The sequence below is a fragment of the Paralichthys olivaceus genome, chromosome 24 (genome assembly GCF_024713975.1).
Source record: "Paralichthys olivaceus isolate ysfri-2021 chromosome 24, ASM2471397v2, whole genome shotgun sequence".
Lineage (NCBI taxonomy): Eukaryota > Metazoa > Chordata > Actinopteri > Pleuronectiformes > Paralichthyidae > Paralichthys > Paralichthys olivaceus.
The window spans coordinates 8,332,542-8,358,595 of NC_091116.1; the positions used below are offsets into that span (position 1 = coordinate 8,332,542).

General features: G+C 40.5%; 1 protein-coding gene across 1 annotated transcript in view; it reads right to left on the reverse strand.

Annotated features, from left to right (window-relative positions):
• Positions 1–26,054, reverse strand: part of LOC109638873 (interleukin-1 receptor accessory protein-like 1) — a 251,122-nt gene that overhangs the window by 85,137 nt on the left and 139,931 nt on the right. Inside the window, exon 7 of the mRNA XM_069521306.1 lies at positions 2,889–2,963. Within this exon, the coding sequence (XP_069377407.1) occupies positions 2,889–2,963 (75 nt within the window). The remainder of the gene's footprint in view (positions 1–2,888; positions 2,964–26,054) is intronic.

Sequence of the window (26,054 nt, forward strand, 5' to 3'; positions counted from 1 at the left end):
GATGCCGAGGAAGGAGGCTGGTGAAAGGGCTTGAAGTTCTAAAAGCCAATGAAGACCACGGGGGAACTTGCTGGGTATTCTCAGAATGAGCATCACAGACGGGGCGCCGCTGTGGTCGTAAATTCAATCCAACCCAAAATAAAATGTCAGGATAGGAAGGCAAGTGACATGTCAGCTGTGCACAAACAACAGCATGATAGTAAATCAGACCTGGCAGCAGCAGAATGAAGGCTGAAGAACCGAGTGCGTTTAAGAACATTGAAGTGACACAAGCAGTTTTATTGCATATTGATTCGATGGAGAAAACACAAACATGTCCATGCATTAAGGAAATTAATCACCTGGTTGTCAAAGTGTTTACTGTTTACAAATTGCACGCATTAGCAGCCTACTAGAATTGGACGTGCACTGCAGTTAGTCTGCTTGGCTAGACCGCAGTCAATTATTCTACATCCGTGCACAACAGAGTAAAAAAGAAGTGTGCAGTGAAGTGTCAGGCTGCATCTCGGAGCCAAACTGTATCTGATCTGTCCCGCGGAGGAAGCACTGGAAAGACGAGCCCGCTGAGGGCCGGCAAGAGCATTTCCACAACATGTTTTAATCAAACTTAATTAATTATAAGTGAAGAACCACAAAAAAAAGGAAACACGGAGCGAACCACAGACGAAAGTGTACGCTGATTAAACGGTCCCCCCACAGCCACCATTTACAGATCCCACAGTTCTTCCTGTCCGTCCTCTGAGTGCCACAAGCATGAAAAGTGTCTCTCCACATATGCCTTTCCTTACCGCTCTAGTTTTCTCTCTCTCACCTGCCCACTTAATTGCGAGCCATTTACGCTTCGACGTGCCATTGGAGACCGAATATTAGGTCCACCAAAACTGCAATGAAAATTCAATCTGACACAATTAGCTGAAGGGATGAAAGTCTAGAAAGATGAAAAACTGAAAATCCCAGAGAGTGTTTAAAAAACACAGTAAGAACTACACCATCATCCTCTATGAAAACACCTAATCTGATGGGAAAATGATGGAGAGGCTTTTACCCATCAGAGCTACGATGATTTGCACCTATTCTGATTTCCACCTTTTACCTCTGCGAGCCAGTTGTGTTCACCACCCATGACAAATCTACTTCAAAGCAAGCCTCCATCATGACCCATTTTCCCTTCCACCAACAGCTGAGCTTTCGCCCAATAAGGCACAAAGCGGGGAATTTTCCCATGAGACCCCTGTGCATCAAAAGCTGGTAAGGCATATGAAAGACTCCCGCTCGCCTAGGCAGCCGCATGAGGGAGAATTGGAGGCAATCATTTGAAGTAATGCTAACATCATAAATTTGAAGATAATAGGAAGAGATATTATGTATCGTTTCTCAGAAGTACCACTTTGATTCATTACTGACTCATTACAGTCGAGCAAATGCAAGCTGCATTCGCGTTGCACAAGATAACTAAGATAGATGTGACGAGCACGAACACAATGAGGAGGCAGTCCGTACGATGGGAGGAGACGAAGCAGCAGTCAGCGCGTTCATACCCGCTGAATCACTCTCGTTTTATCCACAAATGTGATCAACGACTCACCCTGCTTTCCTTCTATCATCATGAAAACTCAAGGTCCATTCAGAGAGGGGAAAGAAAGTGGCGAGGCCTAATTGAAAATCTTGCATTGAGCACCGCTGGGTTACTTCGAGGCAAATCTGTGCTGCAGTGACGCCCAAATGTAACGTGCAGGAAAGTATTGGAGATCAATTTTAATTGGTAAAAAAACAGTGCAGCAGTCTCTATAATGAGGCGAGGTGAATATTAGTTCTGACAGCATGAGACACCTTAAAGGACTGCAAAAAAAAAAACCCATTTCATTCCCTATTAAATAAGGAAGAATCTTTGATAGATGATGATAGATTGCTATTAACATGCAACTTTAAAAGGCAAAGTTGTTGAAAAGCAATGGATAGTGTGTGTTTTTTGCAAAAGCACTGCTTGGGTATAAAACATTGGATTTTATCATCATAAAATGTTTCCTTTTGTTGTGAGTCATTGTAAAAACTAAAATTATAGTGCCTCACAATGTAAATTCCACGTAATTTACATATTCACAGCAATAACCTCTAATTCTCATTGTATATATAAATAAACTCACAGAGTGCTTTCATTCAGAGATGAAAAACTGTCAGACATACATTTTTACAGACAGCACTATTCTGACAATTGTCTGAATAAGTTACTGCCAGGTTTTCTGATTAACTTAACCTGAATAATGATCACACTAGGTTTCTGCAATAATCAAATCAAGACGTAGATAATTCAGACCTTAGTCATACTATGAAGACATTGTCGCACTCTGTCTTAATGGCCTAATGTCCTATCTCCTATCCCATGTTCTGGGTTCAAGTGTAAACAAGTAGTAGAATGTTGTGTTGACATGAATCATGATGGAATATTCTTTTAAAAAACTCATGTAAGCATCATAATCAAAATAAGGTCTTATTCAGAATATGTCAATAGTTGAATCAACACTTCCTGCAGATATTTGAGGTTTTAATGATTGAGATGAAAAGCTCAACACGGAAGAGATGTTGTGCAGACTAAAATATGATGAAAATACTGCATATAAGAGAGGAAGCTTTAGAAAGGTTTCAAAGAAAGGCCCAGTCTTTTCTGCTGTGATGAATAAAACATGTACTAGAAACCTATTTGACCACAAGGAAGGAATGGAGAAACTGACATAAAGCGCAGAGAACAAAGCTACAGTTGAATAGAACACGACTTGGCTTCGATCAACCATTCCTGAAATGTGAAGTGACGTCATTTGGACGAGGAGAGATAGGCCACAAGTATGACGACATCAGGAAACAACCAATCAGAAGAAGGGATAGGTTCTTACCGATCGCCATCTCTATGACGCTCATCTGGCTCTCTGAAGGGGAAAGGATTTTTGGCGGCTTGTCTGTCAGTGGGGCTGTGAAGAGAAACACAAAGAGAGAAAACGCATTCAATTCCACATCTTTCTCCACTATGGACAGACCATTTGAATAAAATATTTGAATGGCTGATAAAAGAAAACAGGGATGAGTTACAGTGACTCAGACTTTCAAAGCGGAAGCTGCTTCGATACCATTCTATTCTTTCCTCATGGGCAACAAATGAGTGAGTAAGTGATGACATGGCTCTGACGTGGACTGCGGTACAAACCGTGACCAGTCAATCGTTCCTGAATCTACAGGATATCTGTTTTCTTGAAATACGCTCGGAGTAATCTATTAAACGGAGCCTTCTGCACGAGTGATGCATGTTGTCAAATTGTCAGCCACGAGACAGCTGCTGCTTTAAAAGTCCACCACGGTCACTTTGGAGCAACATTCATCCCAACTAGCTGCAGAATCCAGCACCAATTAGACAGCTGCTGAGGAACAAAAGACGCATACTCAGAGGCTTCTCATTATGATGATTCCCTAATTGGTTCTAGTCTTGGAAGTGGTATCAGTGAGATTTTCTATCTCCGCACGCTCGGAAATACTCGCAGGCATGAGGCTCGTCTCAGTACAAATGACTTGTGGTTTGACTGGATCGCAGTCGTCGAGCTGAACCTGCAGAAATTAGGGGGGGCGACAGAATGAGGGAAGATTTTTAAAGTTTACGCTGATGTAACCCGTCATTGCAGAGAAAATTACCATAAAAGCTGCAAGCGACAAGAGCAGACTTTCTCTTTTGTCTTCCATTTCTACATTTCATTATTATTTGTGGAAACTGAAATCTCCATTTGGCCTCTGTGATCGTGCAACACATGAAACGTTTTACGCTGCAACTTCAAACTACATTTTCCACTCATGGTTAAATTTCCTATGTGATGTGTTGCTGTTATTATTTATTATTGCTATTGTCTGTGGAATATAATGAATATATCTAGCTTGGGGTTCATTTTACATCATTTCTGGTGTTTCCTCATCAATATTACCAACATTGGTGCAGAATTGAATTTGCCAACCACTCGTCTGGTCATTTTGTACCTCTGCTTCTGTCTATGGTTCATGTTCGATTAAACTACGCTACGATTATCAAACAATTTGTATCACAACTGCTTTACAGAATAAAAGCAATATCAACCACTCCCCCAACCCCCATCCACACACAGAGCAAACAATATTAATAGGAAGAAAGTTTTTCACTGGGGAAATATGAGGTGTTTCATCAGTAATACAGTAATTAATAATTAAGCAAGTAAAGATATAAGTAAGTATACTACATACAATGTGAACTCAATATTTATGGAGTGTGAACAGGAGTGTTATTTTTATGAAGTGGATATATAGTGCAGGTCCCAGAGTTTGGTGCATGTGGTCTACAGGGAGCTGCAGAGCTGGTTGTAAAGTCTGACAACAGCAGGAAGGAAGGAACGACCTGCGATACCTCAGAGTCAAGATTTAAAAATGAAACAAACACTAGCGTTGGGAGGAAACAGGATGCGAAAGTCATGTGCTTTGTTGACGATCTATTTACCACCACTGGAGAAATTCTGTAGCTCAACATCAGGTTGTAATTTATCATTTACTACAATGAATTTTGAGAAGAAACACCGACAACTTGATGAACTTGATTTATATTGAGACAGTTTTTTTAGACACAGGGACCTCGGTGTGCAGATATTTTTTGCATTTCATCTCCCAACTCTTGCGTCTCCTCATTCGTGCAGATGACGTTTTGACATCTGACTGTTTGACAGAGAATACCAGATATTGTCTCAAACAAAAGATTATGCAGTTTGCTCAGGCGAGTGGACTAATAATAGGAAATGTATGACTATGTGAGCTCAATAATTACACATTTTTATATAAAAGGAGAGAATTATGCCTTTCATTGTGCCTGTAAAGAAATTGTAATCTTTTTCTCAATGAAATATACTTAGATTATTTAATTTCATTATGACATGGAAAGAATGAGGTTTTTGGTGTTCTGATTGGAAGGAAACAAAACTCCCTTCACCTCCCCTTCTCAAATACACTAGGCAGAGAGGATGCTGCCTTAATAAGCACCCGGAAATGATTGAAGTCACCCAATCGATTACCTTGATGTTATAAACAAGAAAATGGAAAATGCAACACAGGCTGGAAATAACCTGAAAGTTTTACAGCCGCTGCTGCTCCCGGCAACAGTTCTCAAAAGACCTGAAAGATTTAGTCATGTGCTATTAATACAGCAGAGCTGCACACAGCAGATTTATGTTTGACAAATCCACTGTGCTCTGCAAATTAATATGTAAGTGAAGAGGAGATAAATTGGGCATGAAAGAGCGCTTAGATAATTATTATAAGAGCAAAGTGTATTTAGGAGGAGGCTGTTGGATATGGTTGAAAGGTCCAGACAAAAAGCTTGTAAATAAACCTCGAGTTGAGGATATTAAATCACAGTCTACTTCATGCTTTTCTAGCTTTTCTTCTTATGGTCCTACAAAATAAAACTAGAGATGGGACCGTCATGTTTTTTTGTTTTTTTTTGTAATTTCTAGTGTCACTAGATTGTATAAAAATTCTTATTTTGACAATTATTTGTCATATGCAATTCATTTTAGCCTTAAATGATTGATTTACATTGTTTTATCCTTTTTTAAAACAGAACCTCATGTCAGCAAAAGCCATTGGACACATTTTTCATTTTGTCCCACAGTACTTACAGTGAAATCAAATTATAAAGGCCACTATGCACTGGAGGATAACCAAAACCTATTCCAATGTACACTGTTATTGTTGTCACATCATATTTCTTCTATTAACAACTCAAAGATGGTTGATGATAGGGATATTTTTCCCATTTAAAACCAGTATAATATTATATTTGGCTGGTATGTGTCTCAAAATATTCATAACAAAGCTCCAGTGGGATCTCCATAACCAATTTAGTGGTGTGGGCCAGCATAAACGGGAGATTCCATTTAAGTCCAGAGGAATCACACACACACACACACACACACACACACACACACACACACACACACACACACAAAGACACACACACAGCTGCTGAGTTATCACTTGTTTTACTGTCATTCAGCTAAAGGCTTTTTCTTGTACGTCTTTCGCCTGTTCCCACTTCCTGAATTACATCTGAGCAAACAGGGTGACTCTACTGCTTTTCAATTAAAGGGACATGACACGCTATTCATTGCGGTAACCTCATGTGGAGGTGAAGGGGCGGAGAGAGCACCTTCACCTGCACCACTGAGGATCAATCAGCACAGGTGAGAGCTGTTAGCTGATTGATCCTCAGACTTTAAAAGGAGGCAGCAGAGCTGCCTCGAGGAAGGCTCTGAGAACACTGAAGATGCTCTGAGAACACTTGGGAGAAGGCACTGGAGACTTGGGTGAAGCTGAAGGTCCAGCAGATAGTGCTGGACCTGTTAAGTTTGATGTTCTGTATATTCTGTTGGGATTAAATAAAGAGATGTTGCTGAACCCACAATGGTTGAACTGGTCGGTCTCTGGCTGTCGTGAGGGGAACCCGTGGCGTGGTCGAACGCCACACCTCACTTTGCAGTTTAAGCTGAGAAGATGGGATGTTTTTTGGAGTTTGAAAAAAGTCTCGTGAGGACAGATAGGGAATATAGAAACTCTCTCTCTAAGTCAAATATGAATTTTGATTTGCAGGCTGCAGCGAGCCGGCTGAAGGTGAAATCCCAAACCTGGAAGCTAATCAAAGTTTCTGCTGTATTTTTAATTTTTTTTAACAGGCTTAGAGAACATGAGGTTGATATTTGGCAACTGCAATGTCATTTTAAAGCCAAAGGTAACAAAGTGGGAGAAGGCTGTTTAATTCAAACAGAAATGCTGCCCTTCATCCAAACCAAGGGCACGCTGCTGATGTGCTGTTCGTCCGTATAGCATCCTACAATGCTGGAAGGCATGCAAACGCAGACCTTCACACAGAGTCACAAATGTGAGATGCATTAGTGAAGCTGGCAGGTCTTCAACTACAAAATCCAGATTCTGTGGTGGGTTATTATAAGTGGGAGTGGGCAGGCTTTTCACCGAGGGACTAGAAACACAAGCAGCTTGACCTGCTTCCCTACACACAAACTGCATAAGCACATCACACACACTCGTGCAAACACACACAAACACACAATTCACAGTGAACATTGAAAAGCCTGGTGTTGGGATCGGCTCGAGAGAAGATCTGTGTCCCTCACGGGCTCTGTGATCTGCTCGTGCTGTGATCACATGATGATGGATGGGGAGATGGAGTAATGAAAGAGAAAAAAGACCTCGTTCTCTCCCATTAACTCCACCATCGCCTTCTCTCCGGCCCTATCTGTCTGCTGTGCACTGTACGTCTGCGTCGCTCTGTCTGTCCCTTTCTATCGCTTACAGGGGTGGGAGAGGGGGAGGAAGGGAGGGTTGCGGTCCTCTGTTCACACCTCATTAAAGACCAATACAGCAGACATAGATTAAGAGGAGTGGAGAGTGTGTGTCTGTGTGTGTAATGGTTTGTGAGTGTGACATTGTTAAAGGAAACGTGCAACAAGAGTTCGGTGGGAGAAAAACAAAATCCGTTTTTAGAGCAAATTGAGAAGCAGACCCTGTTAGTCACAGAGTCGTACAGTAGAATACAACAAGTAACAAACTCAATCTGTACATGACTCTGGTTCAGCTTTCATGTGCTGGTCCCCACTGATGAAACCTAGCTTGTTTGGGGGTATGAAGCCTGAGGGCAGCTGCCCAGTTGGTAACCCAACCTTGACAAGACCAGACTGGAACATCTTTTGTTTAACCTTCTATCTCCCATTTTTCTGCCTCCAGGCCAGAAGCACTATTGCATATGTACTTCCACATACAGCTCGAACTATAAAAAGGTGCATGTAATATGTAAAATTATTGTGGAATGCTTAAATAGAACATCCTGTCATAAGAAAAGAAATTGCTAATAGCCACTTTGAGCCTGAACTGAGACACAGCTATAGTATGGCTGATGCTGATGCGAGTGCGATTGTGTTGTGTGATGACAGTTCAGAGCTGTCTATACATTTCACTCCAAAGTCATTAGGAATCATTGTCTAGGTAAACAAACAACATTTTATCACAGCCCATCCAAAAGATGTTGACGTATTTTCAGTCTAGACACAAGCGGAACTAGCGACGGATGAATACCGTCATTCAAAGCTCCAATTCACAGCATAGGACATGAGTGATATCTTAAAAATATGAAATCTCTCTGCATTCAGAGCTCCCCAACAAAATGAAAAATCCTTGATGATTGTCTAATTGTTTTCAAGCAGGTGTTACCTGCCCAACATGGTTAATACAAATGTGTATTCCACCAAACTAAAAGCTCACTGAAGAGTAAATTATGTTTTTCTATTTTGTATTGCCCAAAAGGTATTTGAGCAGCTGTGAAAAGGATAAAATTAAGTGTAAAGGACAATGCAAGATTTGAGGACTTCATTGTGTTGTGAGCGATAATGTCCTCAAGCTGGACTGAAGCCGGAGGGAGCTCCTCAGCACAAGGACAGGGAAGAAATTTGTCAGCTGCTGTCAGGGACTGTTAAAGTTTGGAGAAAGAAACAGGCCTCGTCCTCTGGGCACAGGGGATAAATGGATCAGGTTTCCAGGTAACCAGCTAAGAGAAGTCTTTCATTTGATCAAAATCTTTTTCTAAATAATATAACAAAACCTGATAAGCAAAATGAATGACTATGAAAACACACAATCAGAGGATAATACTCTTGTTAACAACAGGAATAAAAAACTAGTAGTCGCCAAAAGTTGCTGCACTCAAGACATATTGTGCTGTTTTTTGAAGATATACTGAGTCATCAAGTACTTACCAGGTTTTATTTGGCACTTTTCTTATTCATGGCGGAATAAACAGGTCAATAGACTGGAAAAATGGCATTGTAAATTCTTAATGTGACCTCGTCTGAAGCCAAAAGGGCTTTCATTACCACACAGTAGAATGTGTACATTTCCCTCAGCAGACAGACTTCACCAGCAGCGCTGAATGCACAAAATGTGGAGCCCACTCAGATTATACACAACAGCTCAGTGTTCAACAATGATGCTGCTGTCGCCTGTGATGGTGCTGTGTGGGAGAAACTGTATATTTTATACTTCTGGCAAAATTACTGTTATTTTAGAGGAGGGAGGACCGTGACGCTGTTGCTCTGAAAACTCTAACCGAGGAAAGCTGGGGTGAGAAGGAGCTAGAGTTGGGATTAGTGCAGTCCCTGAAGATCTCTGTGATGAAGTCGACCACTAAAAAACATAGCTGACTAAAAATAACATAAAAGTTAATTTCTTTATAAACTATATTCACCCATTTCAGGTTTCTATAGATACAATCCCATACAGGTGGGATGATGGTCAGCTGGTCCTCAGCATGCCTGATTCAATCGTCATGTCAAGTTCTCATGTAACATGATTTGATTGGCTAGAACGCCTTTGACTGGCTGGTGTCTCCATTGCAACATGAAAACATCTGCTCCGCTCAACTTCTATTTATAATTAACTCATGGGGATGTTTTTAAGTTTCTTGAGAGATTATATTCAAGACATTGACAATACTTCTCCTGCCCTGGGCTCATAATAATAATATCACTCTAATGACCTCGCTGCAATGGACTCAGTTGTACAGTACAGAACAAATGCTGCAGGATCTGTTGTTGCCTGCCATTCCTTCTCATCCTCAAATCTTTCTGTCCTCCTCCTGCCAAAATGTTCTGTTGGCTGTAGGTCTTTAGACTGCGCAGGTTATTGGAGTAAATTGAATTTTACTGTCATGTACCTGGAGCCACCCTGTGATGATGAGTGCTTTGTGGCATGGTGGGTTATACCACTGGAAGTATCCACTTACCGAGGCCACAAATGTGGTCTGCAGCATCATGGGTAAGCTGTGGGCTTTGAGGGGGCCCGAAGTGGCACTCAAATAAAGTCTCTTAACACTGTAACATTCCCACCACAGGACTGTAACCAATGCAGGATGAATCCACATAGTTTTCATGTCCGGTGTACATATAGTCGTCCTTAATTGTCCAACTTTGGTGATGCCTTTCCCACTGTGGCCTCATTTTCTTGTTTTTAGCTGGCAAACCTATATTCTATCACAACACCTTGTGCACACCACTGGGATTTCATTAACTATCTTGATGTCTGGAAAGCCACTGACCTCGCTCACCTAAAGAATAACTGAGAACCGCCTCTGTACACTCTAGTGACTGAAAACACCACCATGTCTTCTGCACCAACAATCACAAATCACACCACATGGAGGGAACTCTGTGTTCTTGTTAAGATGGATATATGTGAGGTGCTACTTGATAAAAACCAGCCACATGCACTGGGAGACTTCTCAAGCTAAAAAGTTGAACTTTAAAAGCTCTGAAAAATGTATTATTGGATAATAAAACAAAAGAACCCTCAAGAAATGACACTGCAACACTCTCCAAGGATACTTGTTGAAAAATACCAATATAGGAACCCTGCAGGAACAGAATATAATAAGGGTATATTTCCTTATTGACGAAGGTGTTGTAATAGAAGATCCATCAAAACAATTGAATATGAGAGAGCTCACAGGAAGGGACAATACATTCAGGGGAAATCACATAAATCACGGAACAGCGTTGGGAATAGCTACAGTGACTTCACTCTCCAGTGAACGACACGGTACATAATTAGCCAGAGCAGTCATATGAGATTTTTTTTCTGTAAAGAGATCTGAAGCAGGAGCCTATGTAAACACTTGCCCCATCAACACATGGATCATGTGCGACTTCACATGCAGGGCTCAGAAAGAGTGGCTTGTTCATTAGGGAGGCCTGTACTCATTACTCACCTTTTCCGCGGCGGGAGCCAAATGCCTCAGAAAACGTGTTGTTCAATTGAAGAGGGTGGGAGGAGGCGGGAGAGGAGGAAGGAAGGGAGGGAGGGAGGGTGATACGTTTCAAGCAGATGCTAAAATATCCCAGAGGGCAGGAGTTGAGGATGATGATTCAGAGCAGAAGGAGATGGTGGTGGAGGAGAAGCGGAGTTTGGGGTGGTGAGGGCAAATACTTTGTTACAGTTCTTAAGTCGATTTTTCAGGTATTTGTAATTTACTTGAGTATTTATTTTTCTGAAAACTCCCTATATTTTAATATCTGTACTTTCAACTCCTTACATGTTTAAAACAGGCTTGTTACTTTTGTTGTGATGCATTTGAGCAGATTAAAGACATTTACATCACTCTGGAAAATGTATTTTTATCTAAGGGTGAAGAAGTGGAAAAAACGTGTTGCCATCTCTAAAAAAACGATCCTTTTTTCCTGATTACACCTTTAAAGAACCTAATAGCCCATGTTTCGAAGAATATCTGTGAAAATGGATTCGGGGGACTGGTGTCCGAGGAGTATTAAACTGTGTTAACATGCAGAGTGCTCTGCCGACTATACATATTAGCATTCTGGAAAGATGTTCTTTCCTCTGCAGGGGAAAAGAAGGCCATTCCTGCAGAATGAAAACCAATTGAATTAACAAAACACAGAATGGAAATAATGCAGCAGACAGTGGACAGAAAACTTCTTAAAATTATAATATTCAAGGAAAATTTAGAAATCAGATCTCTGAAATTTTCATTGAGCAAAATTTTCATTGAGCATTCATATTGGAAAAATATACTATTGATTTAAAAACCTTCTTTCATATACTGTGCAAGCTTGCTGTTTGTCTTAGCTTTAAATCTAACACCTCGACAGGCAATACCTATGTAATTAAAAAGCTAATTAATCTTGAGTACTCACTGGTTGTCATAAATTCTCCCATTTTTACCCCAGTCCACTTTCCAGTTCCTGCTCAATAAATACATTCAGAGCAATCAATAGGTATTACTATGTATATATCGAAGTGGAGATCAGCTTGGCAGGTTGCCTTTGGCAGCGCTACACTTCCCGCTTTGGCCAAGTTGGTCTCCGAAATGGATGTCTCCGGTTCTATATAAGGACTTACTGGGAGTGTTTGAGAAAAGGGCTGTTTGCTTTAAAAATATTCACAATAAATTTGAACTAAAAGAAAAAAGGTTTGGAAAGTCAACGCCTGTCTGTGTGACGAAGGAGAGAAGAAACAGTGAGTTGTGCTTCCTTTAAAACTGGAAAAGAAGTAAAAGAAAGTTGCAATTAGGCAGATGTGTAAACCGAGGCTGCGTGCTGTAATCAATCATGATTGCTTTAATTACACTTTGTTTTTTTCCATAATGAGGACTAAAAAGAGACAAACAGCAGAGGGAAATATAGAAAATGAAGGATCTTATGCCAAATGACAATCTGCAGCCACACAGTAACTATATTGAGATTTCATTGCTGTGGATATTAAAAATGCCAATTCTCTCCCTGCGGCAAATAAGTTCTCTCTAGCTCCTGCAGCACAGTGAATTATTTCGCTGCTCCGTCTGTAAAAACTTGTCTTTTAAGTCCATTATTTCCCTATTTTCCATAAGCAAAGCCATGTCTGATACAATCTTTTAATTAAGATTTTACAAGTTGCTTCCTCCAGCTCAAAAATGATTTATTTTAGTGTTTCTGTGCGCTTTGCAAAGGGACACATTAGAATATCTTTGTTTAGCTTGGCAGATCACTCATCTTGCAGATCTCGTCGTCACTGCGGACCACTTCTTTGCTGCAGGAAGTTCATGTCACGCAGACGATCTACAGAGGATCCCTGTAACCCAGAGGTTTTGAAAGGCACCGTGCTTCAGTAAGGTTTTAAGTGTAGCCTTACATTCAAACCAATCAAATATGGAAACTGGTCAACACCTTTTAGCTCACTTCTTCTGTTCATTCAAGGCAGCGATGATGGGTGATGATGATTGAACGTGAAATTAGATAACAACAATAACACCTGTACAAAATGCTACAATTGCACAATGTTGCTACTGATTAACTGTGATATTGATGCCATGTACAACAACTGTTTCATTTTACAAATTATATATTATTATTTTCTTTCCTTTTGGTGCAATTTGTTCTTATATTTAGGGCTCTTTTGGCTCCAAATACACTTTCAACTATTCTAAATTTATCACATTTACTGTTATTACTGTTGTGTTTAAATGCCAAGAATTGCATGGCCCAGCTTAAAAGCAACTGATGGAATGTTATTTTCTGCATGAATGTAATATATACATTACATATATATATAAATATATATATATTAGTTTTACAGTCATGGCTTTTTTACAACCACTTCTTCCTCTACTCTTCATAGAACATGTCACACACTGTACATGCTAAATTAGATCATATGTTACATATATGTCACACTGCACATACAAGGTTGGCTGATGAGTAACACCTCTTAAGTCAACTTAAGCATCTAAACTGCCACACATCACTATTCGTCACTGTGCACTCATGACCACTATGAGCTTCTACGGGAAAAAATGATTTAAAAAGAAAACTGTCACGGCAATGCAACGTTTCCTGCAGGCTATGAAATAGTGGATATGTATTTTCTGGGCCACAGCAGGTAAATGTTGAAGCCATAGATATTTTAGGTGTACTCGCATCAATTTGTGTTTAGGTGATTCTTTTTTCAGTCCATGGTTCCAACTCACAGAGCTGTTCAGATGCAACCCCTTGCAGTTGGTTAAGTGTCTATGTATCGGCAGGACCTCGACACTGCAGCTGCACTCCAAGATCTCGAATGTACAGACTTGGGTTTAAAATACAATTTTGCAAGATGGCAGAACCCATAACTCAGATATTATTTCCTTCATTTTTGTTTAACGGGAGGTAGTAGAGAGGCGTCGTCCATCTTTATATACAGTCTAATATTTAAAAGGCTGGAAAATTGTACAAATGCTCATTTGAAATGAATGTTTAGTCTTACTTTCTTTTGACCATCATTTTGATCATTGTAATGGTTATAATATCATAGCACTCAACAGAACTGTAGCAAGGGATCTGCATAACATCGCTTCATTGAAATCCAATCAGGCAAGTGTCTCGGTTCATTGTACTTACGCTTAGTGGCAAAAAAATTGCTTTCATTAAGGAGAAATTAGGACCAGGGAGGTATTGTCCCACACTGTCCAACCCTATGAACCTGCACCAGACTCAGAATATGACAGTTAATTGGCTTGTCATCATTAATAATGAAAGAACATGTTGCTCAAAGAGAAAGGACCTGAGCTGAGAGTTGGTCTCAGTCCTCAACAAAACCAATTATTTTCCAGGAAACTGTGCGATCCAAGAAGCAAACCAGATTCCAGCTATTTTCAATCCTTACAGATCTAAGGCATTCATGGTCCAACAGTCCTCACAGCATAGTTTACACTTCGATTGCAGCTATGTTGCCAACCCTTGTGTGTAAGTAGCCACCGTATAAAATCTATACTGCACTTCAGGGCATGTTTAGCGTGATAGTGATGCAGTAGCAACAAGATGCACATAAAGATGATTGCGTCATATCAATAATGTAACATGATCAGTTTTTCTGCAGTCCACAAACTGGACATGAATAAACGCTCCTGTCAAGCAAAGAGGGTTGATCAAATATTGGCATTTGACTTTAACTTTCTGTGAGGATTGATGGTGGTGTTTTTTTTGCAAAAATATGCTTTGGAATGCGCATCTGTATTATTCATCAAAGCTTCCTTTAACATACCTCTGGAAAACATGATTAAACCAGCACTTCCATAAACAAGAATATGATCGTCTTAAATAATACAAAGCTCTCAAATGGATGTTATATAAGCGGGGGAAAAATAGATCCTTCGCCGGGCAAAGGGTGAGGAGGTTTACATCTCAAAGGTGGAATGACAGAAGCAGTGACCAGACTATGACTGCTACAGTGTGACCCTCACTGTTCGGTTTTCAAAAAAGAAGCTGATTACTGTGTCACTTAATAATAATTTTTATATCCTTGTGAAATATGACATAAAAATGATGATCGATGTAGTGAGACATCAGACAGCATCTTTCTCTCATGCTCTTTCTCTCTCTCGTTCAAACACACACATCTGAACCCCCGTACAGTCCTCTGGCTGACGACCAACAAATGAACTCTGGCTGACATTGTCTTGCATCATCATTGCAAGTTTTGAAATTGCACTGTTCCCCCTGCGGGTGCATGATTGTGATTGAGTGACATCCCAGCCAAAGCTGTAACCATGAGAACTGCTAGTTTAGCTCTTCACCAGACATTTCTATGAGTCCACTTGATTCCCAGTGACCGAGACATCATTCAGACTGGGTGAAAATAATGTTCTTATATCTTATGTTAGTCTTAGGCCTTGGTAAGGTCCTGCTGTAGTGTAGGGATAGATCCAAGCTGAATAAATGTAATAAATAATTACTTGCGTGGTGTTTTTTGAGCACAGCTGCTTGTTATTTGGGACATATTACTCTGCAGCCGGTGGATCTGTTTCAAGTCAGGTTGGACTGTCCTTAGGTCCCCTTTTTAGATATACTAATGTCATGTTCAGCTCTACCATTGGTCTGCTCTCGGTCGATCAGATATTTGCCATCTATACCACTCATCCTTTGAGGGTCGAGGGGGAGCTGGAGCCTTTTCCACAGACATCGGGCGAGAGCTGGGGTCCAGCATATTTCTTGGCCAATGTGCAGAAACAAACAATAATTTACACACACATTTCTCCAGTCAATCTAAAGTAATTCTGCGTGTGTCCACACAGACATAAAGAGAACATGCAAACTCCACACAGAAAGACCCTGGCCAAACCTGGATTCAAACCAAGAACCTTCTTGCTGTGAGGCAACAAAGCCAAACAGGGTAATGCAAAAAAACTACAATCGAGTAAAAGGAAAAAATCCACACTCAGATACTCCACTGTCAAAGGTGTTTGGTTTTTGATGTAGTGGGGTTGGAAAAATCTGCAGCGATTTGTTCAATATGGCTGAAACAAATGTGTGGATCTATGAATGAAGGGTGTTGGGAGCAAGTGGAGGTTCAGACTTGAACATCTCCAACAATAGGCATTGAACATTGACTTATATGAAGCTTGAAGATGCTCCTTTAGTTTTTCCCTGTATCCACTGTGGTACTGAGGCTGCAGAGAGTATAGGAAACTGGTATTTCTGCAGTGGTGTGATTGTTGTGTGAAATGCGAGCTGGAAAAAGAAGCCTCTGCGCTTCGACTCCAACCAAACCCTGACATTAAAAGATGATACTTTAGTGCACAAGGAAACAAAAAGAGTTGATGCTCCTTTTAGCTGCACTAGAAAAAGATCTGGGTATATAACACTGTTTCATCTCCTTTTCCACAAAATACAAACCCACTCATCTGACAGTAAAAGCTCTTCTCCTACTAAGATAAGAAACACTTTAATGTCCCTATAGGGAAACAAACAAAAAACATGGAATCCATACAAACAAACATACACAGCTTCTAACATACATTAACATATCTCTTTCTGTATTACTAAAATGCATTCTGAGTGCAAAGAGCTGTGTGCGGTCAAATGTGACTTGAATAATGCAAGCGAGCACTCGTAGCTTTGACTCCAGATCTATCAAACATCCCTTTCACCTCCAGCCCACTTGTTTCTCTCCACCTCCTGCTAGTGCTCCTCGTGTGAGTCAGTAACCTCCCCTGCCCACAAACACACAAAATCCACTCCTCACACACACACACACACACACACACACACACACACACACACAGGAAAAACAGGACAGAAAAGAAAACTGTGAGGCTTCTGAGCAATCTGTGTTTTAAGTCAGTGACTGAAAAAACTGGCCAGCCCCCTGTAAAAAAAACACACTTGAACTCCATTCCGGTCCTCTCAGCGTGTTGCCAGTGGCCTGTTTAATCCATTTCTGCACAGTGACCCCCTCCTATTGCCAAGCTACGATACCAGCTCATGCACCATGCCTCCCATTCCCCTTTCCTTCTCCCTTTCTCCCACTGCCCCTGCTGCCCCCCCCTCTGTCCTCTCAACCCCTTTTGCCAGTGGCCCCGCAAATCTCCGGAGGCAGGCAGTGCCAAGTGTTCCAGCTGTTTAAACAGGTCAGCGGTTAGTGGCCGGTGCCAGCAGGGGTTGCTTTGCCATTGTGGTGCCCTACATCACTGGTGTGTGCTAACCCCCCCTGAATCCATTGTCCCATTAGGAACTGTACTGTACTGGTGGATTTACAGTGGGGTCTAAAAGCCTGAGCCTGACATCGAACCCCACTGTACATACATTTTACCGCCTCAACCTCGTCCTTTGTTTCGGACTTTTATATAGTTGCAAAGAAGAAGGTTTTTAATGCTTGGTGAAAAGATCAGAGCTGTGTCACAAAGGCATTAAAACACACTTAAATTGAGCAGGCAGTGTAAAATCACTGAGTGTGCAGAACGGGAGAACAGCCTGCTCCTTCCATAAACAAGGATGATCCTGGGGAGATGGGCTATACATAGACGAGGGGAAGAGGGAGAGACATTCATGCAAGATTTAAGCCTCTGGAAACTGAGACACGGCTCCTGCAAAATGAGAGTGTAACTCATTACAAGGCAGCCTTTTTCTGATATCTTTTATTCACACTTCTACATTGTTATTCCACCAAGATGTGCAGTCAGACCAGTGGATGACTGGGAACTATCTGCACTTTTGTTTCATTTAGTTCTCAAGATTAGAAGAAAAAATCATTAAGGATGGAAAGAGATTTGACAAAAACCTCCACCGTCCTCCTCACTTGGAAACACAGTCTGAAATGTTTCTCTGAATAAGATCCTTGTCGGGCTGTGTCTATCTGACGCAGCATTTCGAGTGAAAACTGAAGGACGACGAGTTTTTTTTTTCTTCTTTTATATAAAAAACAAAACGATTTGTTTGATAGCTCTGCACTACTTACAGACTTCACAATATCAGACAGTAAAATGTGAAATGGCTGCTTCAAGTCATAAAGGTCAAAGTCAAAGTCAGATTTTATGTAAGGATTACAAAATCGTGGTGGATTACAGTAGTATAGAGGTGCAGCAGAGGAAACAATGCACTGCAATAATGGTTTTAATATAAATAAACATATTATGTATTTGCCGACACAAGCTGATTTTAAAAACAAGACTAACAATGCCACACAGTGGAATGTAAGTAAAAGCATATATACCCTAGGGATTATCCATATATATCAGCAGAATATCTATATATGTCTATATTTGTCTTTGTAAGATGAAAGCATACAAGCACATGCAAGCAGGTTGCCCAGGAGATTTATACAGCAACCCCTGCAGGGTAATTAGTACAGAGCACCACTGCATTTATGTTAGGGGGACAAGAAAATACATGTTTTACTCAAAATAATCATATCTGCCCTTGTTTTTGTGACATTTATTTTATATAAAGACTTTTCCCACAGGGAAAATCTCACAAGGTATTTTCTCGTTGTAAGATCATCATAGATTCACACTGTTTTCTGATTTCTACTTGTTTGTGTTGTTTCCATCTTCTTCTACTTATCCAGTCATAAATGTAAGGGTTTATAATCTATAGTTATAGATTGCGTTTTTAGGAATTTGAAAATACCTATAAATGAATTGACGATGAAGATTTCATACTTTTATAACAAACAATGCTTTTTATTTCGATGAAATTATTATATTGAGCAATTTTCTTTACTATTTAAAATTTTCCTCTTGTATAATTTTTTGCCTCAACAAATTCTGCCCAAACTTGCACAAAACAGCCATTAAAGCTGCTTATAGCTCTTATGGAAAACAGGTTTGCAACTAACTGGCCCTTTAAACATCCAGCAGTGACTGAGCATGACCCCAAGCATGAAGCATGAAAGCTTGGGGACATGACAGTGGCTCATACAAGTTTGTCAGCGGCCGTCGGGTTCCACTGTGGGTCATCATAATTGTGTGAATGCCAGTCCATCATGTGTGTACAACATGCAAAAACACAGAACAGCACGAGCACTTAGGGCTAATGTTATGTCTGCCCCTGTATGTATTGTAAGAGATAGTTCATTGAAATTACAATCTAATTAAGACATGCTCCAGATCTGTCATAGGGAGGACTGAGATGTATTAAATGTGAGCCCCATGTGAGCTGAATATGAACTAAGCATTTTCTCTCTTTCTTTCTCTCAAACACACACACACTGCTCTGCTCATGCTCACTTTCATATCTCTGCATGTGGCAAACACACCCACAGACACAGCTGACCAGTCTTGTGTCTCTTTCCCCCCTTGCGGACCTGAGCCGCTCGCCCACAGACTTTCCGATCAAAGTTAATTTCCGGACTCGTCCAGATGATCAAGCAATATGTGACGGGGGTCTTGGCTCTGCTGACTTGTGTGACGAGGCTTACTACTGCGCACAGTGTAGGGTGACACCGACACGAGCAGTGGGGAGGTGTGCGTGTTTGTGATTTTGCTCTAAGACCCAACTAAACATCCTTCCAGCCAAAGCACAGAATCAGTTTTCACTGTTACGATCAATACATCTCCCGTGGATTTGCTCCAACCCACATATGAGGTAATGATAAGGTGTGGTGGGCAGCCACGGCCGTATCAGCGCAGGGGCTAGATTTTAATTGACTGCTTTCACTGTCAGGGAGTGCAGACACCTTTTGATTAAGCCGGACACGGTTAGTTTTCATTTGCATGAGGAGAAAACATGAGGGAAACACATTAATGCTCAAGTGCTCAGGCTTGAGCCACAGTCATTTATTATATAGACCCTCCGATCTCAAATGCTACGGCTCAAAATGTCATTAAACTTTAATAAAAATGAGGAAGTGATGGTGTCAAGAGCCACTTAAGTAGCCATCACTAAGTCCTGTATGTCTTTGGCTTATGATATAAATCTTTCCGTTTAATATACAGCAACTAAACACAGTGGAAGGATGAGAAACTAGAATGATGCCCATCAGTCCCCTTACGAAGCCACAATTAAATTATCTAGATTCAGATTTTTATTGTAAAGCTGGTTCTTCCTTGGGTCATGCCCCACCAAACTTTACCGCCACAAAATGTCATGGGATTTGGTTGTGTCGTTTCTGCATAATCCTGCAATTAAAATATCAAACTTGGTGGAGGAAACCAACAAAACCGACATGTTGACAGGAAATAATCTCACATATCACTGAAGAAAAGGCAGCAACATGTTTCATCCTTTCTTGTCTGTATTAGTGTATTTATTTCCAAATCAAGGAGACAAGAACAAAAACCAGAGGCACAAAGAGATGCTGGAGCGTTCCCTCTGCTGCAGCTCTTATGTTGCAACCATTACCTGAGCGAGACCAATAAACAACAGATTTCATCTCAGCAGAAAGTTTCCGTCTGCCCTGCTTGACACATTGCTCCTGGGATAAATTGGATAATGCAGTATATGGCTTGTATGTACTGCGCTGAACCTTCATAGAGCTGACACCTAAATGTCCAGTCCAACAGCATGAATCATTCTTTAATCATATTTTTGGCGCTCACTTCCACCACTTCTGAGGTGATGACTCTTGAGCTGGAAAGGAAATGGCTGTGAACCCTCACCCCCATCACACATCCAGCCCCACACTTTTTCCTCCTCAATCTCAAACTTGCCATGTTTATATATTTCTTTTTTGTCCCTTGAGAAAACTTCTGCCATCTCATAAATAAATAAAAAGCCTTGCAATGCTGCAAATACGCCCCGAGTCACTGTTCTGCCCCCGCCCTCCTCCATTTAAACTTCACCATAAGCCCGCTTTAGTGCCATTAAAATAACTTGTCATGACAGTGTAGCCTGGGAGCGGTGCAATCAATTTCCATTACTTCAAGGCCCAACTGGGCATCGCCACTGAACTAAGCGCTGGTAAGCAATCTCCCTGACCGAGGTTGCATGTGTGTGTGTGTGTGTCAGTGTGTGAAAGAGCAAGGATGAGGACGTAAGAGGCATGAGGCTGTGCTTTCCAATTGCAATACAACTGACAATATTAATATCCCTTTATTTAAATTCTGTATTCAGAGACGATTTCAATCAAATTCCAAATAAAGAAACAAGCTTAATTTTCTGCAAACACATCATGTTAAAAATGATCGCCGGCAGAACAATTCAGACTCGTCTCGGTGCAGTGAATCTTTCCCTGAAGTGATTTAGAATGCACCTTTTGTAAAATGCCCAATCTGCAACTAATTAACACCGCAGTAATTTATGCCAGAAAAAAATTGATTTTTGCTCACAGTAAATTATGCAAGAGTCCCATCCTCCATGTCTTCCCACCGTCTTATCTCTTGGAATCAGCCGATTGACACGTCTGAAGTGTCCTTGATGGGGCATTTCTGCAAACTCGTGGCCTTGAAGGGAGCCATGAATCTTAAGTCACTAAAACTCAGGTCTTGGTGCTTAAAGTCAGTTAAACCACTATTTGATTTTAAAAAATCAAGTTATTTAAGTGTAAAAAATTAGTTTTTTCTCGAAATTCTTCATGTTGATTCTCCATATCTCTTACTCTGATCTCTTGCTCTGCACCAGCATGGTGTGGAATCGCATTAACACTAGTTTAGCGCTGATTTTCTCATCTCGAAGCCGAGGCACTAAGTGAGCGCAAATTAGTAGAGCGACATTAATTATGTAACACGTCATCTTAATTAGCAATCCCAGATGTACGGTGTGTCAGAGGAGCAGCATTTGTAAGCACAGTTTGCTAATTGATAGATACAGTATCTGACAGGATTGTGTGACAGCGGCCGACCTGCGAAAGGTGATGTGCGGTTTGCAAATCTGAAATGAGCTGGAATATGAGTGAACGTCTTTGTAGGTGAAAAATTTCAAATAGGGGAGAAGTTGAGAGACTTTTTTTAAGAATGGTTTTTACTTGGGTTGCAGGATTTGACATGAATATATTCTGCAGTTAAGTCAGATAAAGGACTATGCATCAAAAGCATAATTTTACCTGTCAATTCAAGAGGTTCAAATCAAATGGCTGCCCACTGATAGTAATTAAGGCCTCTAAGCTCTTTATCCCACGTTCATGCAGGGGGATGATTGTCAGGATTCAGTCCTCCTCCTTTAAAAGAGCCAAGTCAATGTGCTGCAGCAGCAACTCAGGCACCGGACCACCTGACCTTTTTTTTTGCATTTTTGCACCATCTGTTCAAACCCGCATCACATCTGTTGCTTGGTTTCACCTGCTCCACCAAGACCTCGCCTCTCAGGCAAAGTGGTCCCTGTAAATACTCGCTCAAAAGCAGTTCTCGGCTCAGGTTTCAAAAAACGAGCTGGTTTAGTCACGCGTACATAAAAGAGGAGCACAAACGATAAGTTATGGGGACACGGACAATGGAGGATCATGGGATCTTGCCCATTAAAGTGGCTCATGGAAACGACAAGCAAAAGAGTTGGCAAATGTGGAGTACAAATTAAACAGACAGGATAGTACGATGAAAGGCACTGAAATGATTTGTCCAATAAGTTTTGAATGCCTGTGTTAATCATACATGATGGTGCTGTCGCTGCTCCACTTGCCAACTAGGTGCCAGAGTAAAACAGAACCCAACATGATGAGGCAACCGAATCATTTATTTAAACTTTTACAATACCGCCTTCGTTAATAATTAATGTTCCATGTAAAAAATCGGTATAATAGAAAAGCTCTAATAGATGGAACAGGCCAGAATAGTTCAGTGGGTCATACTTCTCTATGGCCAGTATAAGTAACTTCACAACTATCTGTATTAGTTTACAGTTGCTGAACCTGTGACACATTCTGAGCGATGATTATTATTATGTACTATTGTGCACATTATCACTATGATGAACTAAGGACAAATATAAACCAAGTTATTAGTCTAATTATTGAAGCCTCAACAGGACTTAAAATCAATCACCAAGTCAGTAATACTGTTTAACATTGTGAAAGTCAATGGAAGGAAAAACAACATAACATATAATAACATGCATATGTCCAGGAGAATAGGTCATGTAGCTCAGGATGGATTTGTGACACCTTCATTTTAGGTGATTGACGCAATTGACTCCTGTAGTCTGTAGTTGTAACTGTGTTACTAAATTCGAGAAATTAACTACAAAGATATTTTCCATTTAAGGTTTTATAATCTGTCATCAAATAAACCTCAGTCTGAAAAATCCCAGTGAAAAAGTCTTTATATTCCACATCACTGCTCTTCACATTGTTTAACATAACCAAGCTTTGTGCTGTAAGACGTGATGTATTCACTTCTCAAATACCATTATGAATGACGACGCTCTGAGTCGGAATGTAAATATAAAACTTGAAATGTATGACAATTTTCAAAATACAGACTTAGTGTGCAAATACATGTACGGCAATACGGATTGCCAATATAATTTATGAGCATAATGGGTCACATTCAAAAAGGAAAATGGACTGCTTCTAAAGTTCGCAACAGCGATGCCACTATCGTCAAAACTCTAAGTGAATGAAAATAATGTGGCCCATGAATTATTAGCATGATTATGCAGTCTTCACTGTTAATTACTCATCGACTAAAGCCTCAAACGTCTTATTGTGCTATTTCTTATGTATATGAGAATCCAATTCCATTGCGAATCATCCCATTCACTGTGAAAGGTGTAAAAACTGAACGTGTACATCTATACAGTCCCTACACTGAGTATTTAACATACAGTAAACCCTCCACTCCACCCTCGCCTAAACCACATGTTCTAAATCTTGTGACAAAACGCTAAGGGAGACTGTCCTTTGTTTGCCTAAAACAGCATTTGTGCCCAGGAAGTGCCACCTCATCAACAAAGGGACAGTGATCAAAGTCATCTCACCTTGTGAAGCGGCGGCCAAGTCAAACTCATTCCTGGAGCCCTTTATCGCCAATTTGTTCATGGGGCTGATATCTGCCAAGCAAAAAAAAAAAATGCACCGCAAACTCCCTGCCAATTATCTGTCACCGTTTCGCGTAGGCAAACAATGCAAACACTGCAGATGGCGTGAAGCTATAGAGGGATACAAATATAAAGGGACAGATTTCCCATAGCTGTGATGTCTATGAATGTTTTCAGGGACTCACTGTTAAATCGTAGCGTTGGAACGTCTCTTTGCCTGAAAGTCATGCTTGACAGCACATTTCAGTGAAATTACAGCCTGTGCTGATGCACTACAGTCTGAGGACACCACGCTCCCCACATACTTCAGGCTCAGATATTTTCTCGCCCACTTCCTCCCCTGCTGTAACCTCCGCAATCACATCTCCTGTGTGCCACTGCTTTGATGGAGCCAGCAGGTGGAAGCCCACAGGGATGCTGAGTGCGCACCACAGAGTACACACAATGCTGCTGGATTGATCAGAGCGCCGGGTTGGGTAGTGATGGGAGGGGAACGCATAACAAACAACGAGCTGAACCACAGGGGAGCAGGGGGCATTGTGTGTTATGGCAAACAGCTGGACACAGCAGTGAACTACAGCACTGACATGTGTAACTAAAGAGTAGTTAATTAATCAATTAGTCAATTACCAGAGGAATTAAAGATAACACTACTGATAAGAAAGCAAAAATATAAAACTATAAATAAATGCTTTTCTTTATCAATTTATTTATCCTTTGTTCAATAACTATCAAACTAAATGGTCAGATAAAAACCTTTGAACGTTCTGAATGGCTGCATAAAAGGTCAAAGAAATAATCTGCATTAGTTAAATGTTTACATATATTGTTAGGTTGTGGTTGTGTTTCTAAATGGACAAAAGTAGTCGTTCAATTAAAATGTGTTGCTTTAATTAAAAAGATAAAGATAAAGTTCCAGCGCACACCAGGACGGATGCAATCTGCTGGATTAATAAAAATGTGTAATACAACATAGAATAAAATATTACATTTAGAGAGCGCTAATTGAAATGTTAGAAGAGGAAAAAGTTAAACTTGAGACTTTTCATTATTGGCGGTGAAGCAAAGCCTCGGGTTCTGCCACCTCTGATTGATATTTGGTCTGAACCTGGGTCTGAGTGTATGGCAGAGGTGGGATGTGACAAATGGCAATATGAGCGTGAGCCAGAAATAAATAGGCGATAAAAAGGTGGTATAATGAATCTTAAAATGCTACACCTCTTCTTTTTGCCTTGGCATTTTGTTTTTCTTTATCAGGATGATTTTGTGTATTTTAATGAGATGTCCTCCTCATAATGTCAAGAGACTGTCAACTAGTAATTTATTCAGGAAAATAAGCAGTGAAAACTCATTCCAAGTGATGAAACTCCATCCATCATGATTTGAGGGCTCCTCATTCACCTCTAAGTGCGTTTCATAACAGCACACACCATTTAATTTAACTCCTGTTGTACAACCCTGTCCATTTAATCCATTGTCTTTAAGTGGCATGATGTTAGAATACTCACATAATAATTGTTGTTTAATCTGAGGCTGATATAATCCAAATTTGTACATTAACAATGCATCACATGGAAATTGCTGTGTGGAGTGTCTTTGCCTTTACAATGTGCACATTTACTCTTTTCTATAAACATCGACCTCAGACCCAGCAGGAAATAGTTTTAGCTCTAAAAACTCTGCATGTCACCTGCAACCAAATGGAGGAAAAAAAGGATGTTGGTCGAAAACATAACCCCTAGTGTTCCAATTTCAATGCTGACAAGTTAGAACAGCTCCATTATCCACAATGGTAAAATGTCTCAGGGACATTATAAAATAGAGACAAAAGAAAGTAAAACTCTCCTGTGAAGAGCCTGCAAAAGACAAAAAGGACTGGAAATCATGGACTGATGCAATTATCAAATTTTCGAGGAAACATAAAAATACAAACAAATACACATATACAGGTAATAAGAAAACACTCAGGAAATAAGTGTAGTCTGAGAAAAAAAAAGTTTTTAAACATTTTGTGGAGCAAAGTCGTCAAACTTTTAAGGCAATTTTATCAGATTTAACTGGTGAATGCATCCATGCAGTTTTTTTCATTTCCTAGTGACCACTGAAGGGGCTCTCATGGCTCTCTCCCCATTCCTTCAGAGAGGAGCCTGGTCTTGTTAAGCCTGAAATAAATGCCTGGGGGTGCAGCCATCTCGGACATTCAATATGCTATAGTAGAGCTTTACAGTTTGGCAGCCAGGCATCCTATAGCAGGATGTGTCATCTCACTGAATACGTCAATGC